The sequence below is a fragment of the Gigantopelta aegis genome, chromosome 12, assembly GCF_016097555.1.
Source record: "Gigantopelta aegis isolate Gae_Host chromosome 12, Gae_host_genome, whole genome shotgun sequence".
In the NCBI taxonomy this organism is placed as follows: Eukaryota; Metazoa; Mollusca; class Gastropoda; order Neomphalida; family Peltospiridae; genus Gigantopelta; species Gigantopelta aegis.
In genome coordinates this window covers 14,220,850-14,230,223 of record NC_054710.1, presented here as the reverse complement: position 1 = coordinate 14,230,223, position 9,374 = coordinate 14,220,850, and the positions used below count along the sequence as shown (strand labels likewise).

Sequence of the window (9,374 nt, the reverse complement as noted above, 5' to 3'; positions counted from 1 at the left end):
TTGGAGGCACGTCAGATGTTTACTGAGCACAGAGTAGACTCTAGTCTGGCAAAGTCATCAGCTGAAGACCTGCATCTGGAAACCAACATGACGCTCAGGGATAAAGGGTGTTTCCCATGTGAATTCTGCTCAAAGATTTGTAAAGCCAAGATTCTTCTAGAAATACACATGCGTGTTCATTCTAGTGAAAGACCTTTCAGGTGTGGAATGTGCTTAAAAGAGTTCTCAACCAAGGGTAACATTAAAAGACACATGCAGATCCACACTGGAGAAAATGCTTTCAAATGTGAAGTGTGCAACAAATGTTTTAAGTATTGTTCCCACTTAAACCTACATATGTTGATTCATACAGGCAAGACACCTTTCAAATGTGAAGTCTGTTCCAAATGTTTTCTACACTGTTCCCACTTAAAACAACATATGTTGGTTCATACTGGTGAGAAACCTTTCAAATGTGAAGTGTGCACAAAATGTTTTTCACTGAGTTTCAGCTTAAAGCAGCACATGTCGATTCATACTGGTGAGAAACCTTTCAAATGTGAAGTGTGCACAAAATGTTTTAGAAAAAATTCCCTCTTGAACGAACATGTGCAGATTCATACTGGGGAAAAACCTTTTAAATGTGATGTCTGTTCGAAATGTTTTCTACAGTGTTCCAACTTAAAGCGGCATATGTTGGTTCATACTGGTGAGAAACCTTTCAAATGTGAAGTGTGCGCAAAATGTTTTACTCAGAGTTCCAGCTTAAGACAACATATGTTGATTCATACTGGGGGGAACTGAACTGACGATGCAGACTGAGTGGCATGACTCTAGACAAAAAAATGTATTCATCTCTGATGAGTATCTTGTGACTGAAGAAAAAGAAGTAGACAAGTAATCCAGCTTTTAATTATTTATTCGTTCATGTTCTTAGTTGACACACACACACACACACACACACACACACACACACACACACACACACACACACACACACACATAAATAGATATTATTAAACTATATATTAACTATATGTCAGAATTAACAAATGATTGACCTCCAGTAGCTGATGATAAATAATGTTAGAGCGTAGGAGTGCGTATTTTCATGTATCAGTTTTAAGGTATTATAGATTTTTGAAAACGCTTCATTATATTATAATTTTGCATTTCTTTAGTGTTCTGATTTAACAATATTACTATCACTTTTGACTAGTAACTTGTTTTATTAGGTAATTAATAACCTGATAACCAACATTATGCACTCATCAGTTTGTATCAACCAAGAAAACTAATATCGCAAACATTTGTAATATATACTGAACAAAATAAGAAACTTCCGCTAACTTTGCTTGAACATAACTTGATGAAAACAAACCGGGGGAATAATTGTTATATATGCGTTTAAAGAGTGTTCCATGATGCATCGTTTGGTGAAAAAATTATGGCCATAGGTTAACAGAAACTGGGAGAAATATTGACCAAGTGTGGTAGGGGTTAAAAAAAATAAAACGCCCACTTAATAACGGGTATGACCACCTCTTGAATTGACCACTGCAGTGCATCGCAGGCGCGTAGAATTGACTAAAGTGTTGATTTCTGCCTGTGGAATATTGTTCCATTCCTGAATGAGTGCTTGACGAAGTTCGTTGACGTTAGCGGGTGGGTTGGGACGACGCCTCAAACGTCTGTCCAGACTATCCCAGACATGCTCGATGGGGTTGAGATCAGGACTTTTAGCGGGCCAGTCATCAATGAAATCAATGTTATTTGTCCTAAGAAATTTTACAGTGTTTCTAGCTGTATGAGAGGTGGCATTATCATGCTGAAAAATCGAGATGTTGGCGTTGTTATGGAACAGAGGAATGACGTGATGAGCGAGAATGTCATCGCGGTAACGTTGAGCATTTAAATTGCCATCAATGACGACTAGTGGTGAACGATAACCATGGGCAATGGCTGCCCAGACCCTGACACAACCCCCACCCCCACCCCCGAAACGATCTCGTTCAAGAACACAGCAGTCAGCATAGCGTTCATTTCTCCAACGGTAGACGCGCACCCTGCCATCACCAGTTGTAAAGAAAATCTGGATTCATCCGAAAAAAGAACAGTATTCCAGCGTCGCCGTATCCAACGCGGGTGTACACGTGCCCAATTAAGACGATTTAGACGATGACGTTGCATTAAAACGCATCCGACGTAAGGACGTCGTGCATGTAAACCGTTCTCCCGCAGACGATTACGATCAGTTTGCCCACTGATTCGGTTATTATGAAGCCCAGGTGTGTTAGCAGCAGTAGCAGTGGCAGTTTGGGATCGATTGCGCAAATGCGTGTTCATGATATAGCGGTCTTGACCACGCGTTGTAACACGCGGACGTCCACGACGTGGCAAGTCGTTGGTGCTTCCTGTCGTTCGAAATCTTACACGAAGATTTCGTATCACTCGACTAGAACTCCAACATCCCTTGCAATGTCTTCTGTCGACATACCAGCATCAAGCATGCCAATCGCCCGTTCGCGTAAATTATTGGGTATTCTTGGCATACTAAAAATGCTACAATGTAAAAAACGTTAATTGTTTTACAAATTTTGAAGCGTTTTCGTTCACTTGACAACAATGTCAGTAAGACAAGTAAAACAAATTGACCGAATACTACATGGGGCATGTCGAACCATGCATGCACGTGCAAATTGAATTTCACGTTGTCGACGATTAACAGTGCAAAAATAATCGATAAAATTCATGAATCCTGATAATACAGCTCAAGGCTAATACTACCTATATAATTTCATTACACAATGAATTCTTTAACACAACAAATACTATATGTACAAATCGGAAGTTTCTTTTTTTGTTCAGTATATATATATATATATATATATATATATATATATATATATATATATATATATATATATATATATATATATATATATACTTTAAGTTATTAGTTGTTGGCTTTTTTTTTTGTTACTTTATTATCCCCAGATCAATGGGAATATCAGGGTTGGGGAGTCCTGGATCACTGCCTTACAATGCAGTTATAATCTTTTAAATGGAACAAATAGAAAATAGAGAACTGTAGCATTGTGTGAGTGAGAGTGAGAGTGAGAGTAAGATATATATATATATATATATATATATATATATATATATATATATATATATATATATTATATAAGGAAATTAAATATATACTAGTATTTAAAACAAAGTTAACAGTAAGAGAAAAGAAAAGGTTTCCAGACTAGAATATTTTACCTTAAAAAACCCTAACATATTTTGCCATTATAATCTACTAAAAAAGGAAAGTATGTAAAATTATTTGCCAAGATGTGTGTGTGTGTGTGTACCTTATTTATTAAGGGGATTTGATTTAGCTTTCTCTGTGCTTGTATTTATGATAGTGTATTGAGCAACTCATGTATACCCCTCTACATGGGCTGTGCGTTTCTATGTGAGGGACTCAAAATATAAAATTTAATAATAATAGAAAAACATATACACACGGATATATATATATATATATATATATATATATATATATATATATTATGACGAATGAGGAAAAAAACCCATTATTTGCCAAGGACCCCATTCTTAATGAAATTCTGTAACATTGTATTTTTATAAAATATATACTTTTCAATATCTCATTTCTTACAAACAATTTTCTGAAATCCATGTTGTTGGTTTTTTGTGGGGGTTTTTCCATCCTATATATGTAGTACTTAATATTAACAATCAGCAAGGTTATAAATGTCTTTCTATTTTTTGTTTGTCATTTCAAACAATATTGTATTTTTATCTAATGTAGTATTTGCTCCATTGTTGACAATCCATTGTTCTGTATGTTTCCAAACTTCCAATACCTTTTGGCATTGATAAAACAAATGTTCTAAATTTTTCTGGTTGGGTATGACAAACATTGCAAACATTTGAGTCAGTCTATGTATTTAATTTTATATAAGAAAATGTTGGTTATTATTCTTTGTAGAATCCTATACTACAACTATAGTAAAGAGGAATCTTTAAATATTGTAAAAGGTAGGCTCTGTAATATTGACCCCATTCATGACAGGAAAGGGTATAACCCAGTTTTCCATATTTCATTTGTTAGGTAGGGACTTTACTTGAAGAGTTTAGAGGATTATACATATCTCGACAACCTCTTTTGTTTCCAATTTTTTTTTTTTAAATTTGAATGGAAAAATGGTGTTTAATGGAGTAAAAATGTAGTTATGCATACTGGTAATGTTGTAAATGAACAGTGTCACTACTTTTATTTATATACCGTATTCTAAAAAAATCAAATTAACAGTACATTTTTCTTTAAAAATTTCATACTTCATAAATTGTCTATATTCATCCAATAAACCTTGTATAAATATTACACCTTTTTTATATCATTTTATATACAATTGGTTCATTATCTTTTCTTACATTACTATAGTTTCAAATATTGGCTCTATATACTTCTTCAATAGTTTGCCAACTTTGTAATACATCTTCCCTAAAGTTATTCTTAATTTTTGTCTTTTGAAGTTGGATCAAGTGATCTCCGTGTATTATAAAATGTCCATTTGTTATTTCTGTAACTGCTTAAAACAGATGTACCCAGTTAGAGTTTGATGTATATAGTCGCCTTATCCAAGTAGACTTTGAAGCTATCACAAAATTGTTAATGTTAATCATTTTAAGGCCACCATTTTTATATTATTGTGGTTTATTTTGCCAATAAAACCATACAGCATGTTCTTGATTTGTTTTATTATTTTATCTCAGTGGTCTCTCCAGTATTCAGGAAAGGGATGGAGGGAATCGGTAGAGCTGGTTCCACTTATAGGAAGGGATGGTACCTAAGATTTGCAGGGTACAAGTACTTCGAAAATGTCTTGTAAACGACGATGAACCTGTTTACTCTGGTAGTTCAAGACGATGGCATGGCTTGTGATTTTGGATGGAGGCCTAAAGAAGCGGGTGGCAGATATTACTATCTCTGCCAATGGATGGCGGGCGTATGGAAATTAGTCTTATGACATGTACCGAGACCCCTGGATTTGTGGGCTTTGGCAGAACAATTAGCAAATGTGTTTGTGACGGTACATGCTCTTCATTTCTTTTCTCTTGTGGCGATATTAATTGTTTAGCAGGCTGTGTGCAGTGCCAAATGCACTTAGCCCAGGTGGGCAACTTGTTACGTGATACCTCTGCGCGATGGTCGTCTAATACACACCCAGCCAGGTGCGGAGGCCATGTGGCCAGTAGTTACGACCATGGAATCTCTAGCGAACTGGCGACATTAAGTCTGACGATCTGAGAAAAAAAAATACCGCTGTCTCTGAGAGTTTTGAATAAATAGCTAGGATTTAGAGATATCGAGGAGAAACGATAGGAAGGCTCCAGGGGATCGCTGTTCGTCGACTGAACGATCTATATTAGTTCTGACGGGACTTTGGTAAATATATATTTTCTGCTCTGTGTATAACCTTGATGTGATTGATGTGACTTTAAATATTTTAATACTGTATTATACCAATATTATTTAGACGGTGCTGCCGGCCATCTGATGCAGTATTCTGTAGGCTCACCGTTCTGATATATATATATATATATATATATATATATATATATATATATATATATATATATATATATATAAAGCTTAGCCAGTCATCCTAGAGGACCTAGGTAAACTGTAGGTTATTGTCTTTATTGTGATAGGTACCAGTATTAATTCTGCGTTACAAGGTTACTGAAGGAGTAGTTAAGGGTTAATTAAAAATTAACCAGTTAGGAATAGAGGGGTAATTCCTTTATTAATTAAGTTCCCCTGGAAGCGTTTCTCCATTATCACACGTGTGTGTGTTAGCGTTTCTCAATTATCACACGTGTGGGTGTTGTGTCACGGTGAAGTGATTAGCATATTGTGTAAACTAGACACCTAGAGATTAACTAATTAAGTGATCAGTTCTGGGTTGTTATTATTGTTGTTATTAATTAACTACTGCGGCAGTACATTTGTCAGCGTAGGTTAATACAGATTCCAAAGTGTATTGTGTTTTTGTTGGGTTTTCTAGTGAACTAAACGTGCTATAATAATATATACTTTATATAAGATCGTATCTCTGATCATACCTAGAGACGAGTCATACTAGGGTTTAACCGCCCGTGACAGAGAGATCTAATAGATATACAGTTTGGAGAGATATTTTGATAACCGTGTTTCATTCAGTTACGGGTATTATAGGATCCCCGTGACAGGAGTAGAAAATTGGGGCGCTCGTCCGGGATCTGAAACGGGACATGCATATTTAAAAAAGTATTGTTTGTAAATGGGGGCTTTATAAATTATTTTTACAAAATACTAGAAGTACCAACGTTGTTCACTAGAAAATTAATTAATAATAAGTGCGTCATATCTAAACATGGATAAGAATTTGCTGGATAGGCCTACGCTTAGTGTAGTGGAGATTAAGCGAGCACGTAAGGCCGAGTTAGTTGAAATCGCGGGTGAGCGAGAAATTGATTTAACATCAGCTAAAACAGGAGATGTAAGGACAATTATTATCAACAAAGTTTTTGGTGATAGTCCTGTTATGGAAGAAAGTGAGATTGTTCCAAAGATAGAGATAAATGACTTGAGTATGGAACAACAGTTAGCTTTTAAAAAGCTTGAGTACGAAAGAGAAGAACGTGCATTAGATAGAGAGAGGGATAGAGAAAGAGAAGAGGGATAGAGAGAGGGAGAGAGAAAGAGAAGATAGTGATAGAGAAAAAGAAGATAGGGATAGAGGGAGAGAAAGAAGAGAGAGATAGAGAAGATAGACATAGAGATAGATAAAGAGAAGAGAGGGATAGAGAGAGAGAGAGAAAGAGAGAGAGAGAGAGAGAGAGAGAGAGAGAGAGAGAGAAGAGAGGGATAGAGAATTCCAGTTAGAAAAAGTGGAACATGAGTTATAGTTGAATACTGAAGAAGTTAGACGAGAGGCAGGAAATGGTTTTAACATGTCGGAGGCTTATAGATCAGTGCCGGTATTTGATGACCAGGAGGTAGCTATGTTCTTCCAACTTTTTGAACGGGCCGCTAACCAGCTAAATTAGCCGCAGTCTAAGTTGACATTGTTAGCCGTGTCTAAGTTGAAGGGGAAGGCTAGTGTAGCTTATAATTCAATGAGTGATGAGCGAGCAAGTCAGTACGACCTAGTTAAGGCGGCAGTGTTGAAGGCGTATGAATTACGACCTGAGGATTATCGTTTTACGACCTGAGGATTATCGTTTACGGTATAGCGAGTTGAGAAAAACGCAGGGTCAGTCTTATAGTGAGTTTGTGGCTAAGAAGGCAGGGATGTTTGATAAATGGGTGGTGTCTCATCAGGTAGAGTCATATACCGAGTTAAAATGGATTACCAGTTAGCTTACGTATTCATTTAGAGGATCGTGATGTCAAAAAGATAGAGGAGGCAGGCATAGTGGCAGATGACTACGTGTTAATACACAAGGCTCAGGCAGTACAGGGTAGCTCTATACAACAGGGTGATAAGAAGAAATTTCAGCCAGGTTTTTCCCGGGAAAGTAACTATCGGGGAGAGTCATCTAGTTGGTCAGCTAGTCAGACAAGGAATACACCTGGTGGGCAAAGTAAGGATAGACCTGCATTATCAGCCAATGCACGAACTTTTCGTCCACATTGCAGTTACTGTAAAAAGGATAACCATCTTATCGGGGACAGTTTTAAAAGGAAACGCGATAATGCACAAGTGGTCGGTTTAGTGAGGTCAGCTCCGTTAGCGAGAGAGTTAGAGGTTAGTCCCATGGCAGAAAAAGTAAACCCGTATGTGTCCACTGGTATGGTTTGTGATGTGAAACAAGAGTTGTGTCCTAAGGCAATATCAGTCTATCGAGATACAGGCTGTAGTCAGTCGCTGATCACGTCGGAGTGTTTAGCTGGTATTAAGAATTCAGATACAGGACGTAGTTTGGCTTTAACCTCGGTTACTGGAGAAGAAATGGTTGTCCGGTTACATAACGTTTTCTTGTGTTCGAAGTTTGTGACAGAACCAGTCATTATGGGTGTTGTAAAGGACTTGCCTGTTGAAAACATAGGAGTTTTGTTGGGTAATGATTTGACTAGTCAGTGTTGTCAGCCGAAATGTGACCAATTGTTTTATTTTAACAACAGCGATAAGGTGCAGCAAGTAACCAGTCTTCACACCTTCATGAATACTAGTACACATTCAGTCCCGACATCTCTACTATGTATCAGTTAAGAAAGTATGACTCTGGATTGCATCCAATTGCCTCTGGGCAGGCTAGGCTTGACAGTTGTAGATTCACTTACTATGAAAATACACCGCATGAAGTAAGAATTAAGTACTTAAATGAAAAAAGAAAACAAACGGTTAATTTAATACATTCCATTTTCATTATTTCTGAAGGAGACGACATGTCAAACACACATCCGTTTATTAGCAGTGCAGACGGTAAACCAGAAACAACACATGTTTTAAAGACTATATGTGGCAACCTGTACTCAGCGGCCACCTGTATTCAGGGGGCATCTTGACTCATGTGTAATTTTAACTGTTTTTAATATTTAGCTGCTCATCTGTTTGTATTGTGGTATATATGTTTCCAGGACGCCTGTAGATGCATTCTGAGCCTTTTCTGAGGCATTTTTTTTTATATTTTGTTTCGAGTCAATTTTAAAAGGATATTTTATAGAACAATTATAGGCAGCCTCGACCTATTCTCGGAATTTTTTTTGCATTTCACATATGTGTAATGGGCGTAATTTGGAGGGATTCCTTGTTTTTCGTTTTGCAGTGGTTACGCTACTTTCACTTCATCGATGGTACTTCTATACTACAGTGACGTTCCAAATGTTTGGTTTTTTTAAAGCTCATTATGCGATGTTAGTATTTTTCAATTTTTGTGACACTTTTGGATTCCTGTTTACGTTAAAACTGTTTTTAACATATGCAAAATTATAGCCAATCCAATATTATGTCTACATATATTCCTTTAGAGATAAAATAGCAGCAGATAGTTTAGCTGTCCCCACCGGTCTGAGCACATTTCTTTAAAACTTTTGGCTCCACTCTATACTGAACATTTACTTCAGACTGGTTGCAAATTCCAACTGTTGCAATATAACGTTGTTTACTGGTTTGCTGCGCATCAAGTATCTAAAATTCAGCCTAAAACATTTGTCGGAATACTAGTAGTATGTCTGCGTGAATAAACGTCCTGTAATCGAGAAGTTTGCAAGTTTTAATTTCTGAACGTCTACAGGTCATGGCGTAACCAATTTGCGGTTCGCGTAAATTTAATTTTGCGTAACCGACACGCGAACAGAACGGCGGTTCGCGTGAAATATTGTGCCC

At 36.8% G+C, this 9,374-nt stretch overlaps 2 protein-coding genes across 2 annotated transcripts in view; one reads left to right on the top strand and one right to left on the bottom strand.

The window, feature by feature from the left end:
• Positions 1-940, top strand: LOC121385762 (gastrula zinc finger protein XlCGF71.1-like). The gene has a single exon (XM_041516533.1). It carries the CDS (start codon positions 16-18, stop codon positions 781-783), a length of 768 nt encoding a protein of 255 aa, XP_041372467.1. The 5' UTR covers positions 1-15; the 3' UTR covers positions 784-940.
• The window catches only part of LOC121385840 (deleted in malignant brain tumors 1 protein-like), an 80,761-nt gene continuing 72,217 nt past the window's right edge, over positions 831-9,374 (bottom strand). The window contains exon 14 of the mRNA XM_041516629.1: positions 831-854. Within this exon, the coding sequence (XP_041372563.1) occupies positions 831-854 (24 nt within the window). The remainder of the gene's footprint in view (positions 855-9,374) is intronic.

Bases quoted from the DNA above. Each gene is read 5' to 3' on its own strand.
- LOC121385762 (XM_041516533.1), top strand. From the start codon at position 16: ATGTTTACTGAGCACAGAGTAGACTCTAGTCTGGCAAAGTCATCAGCT.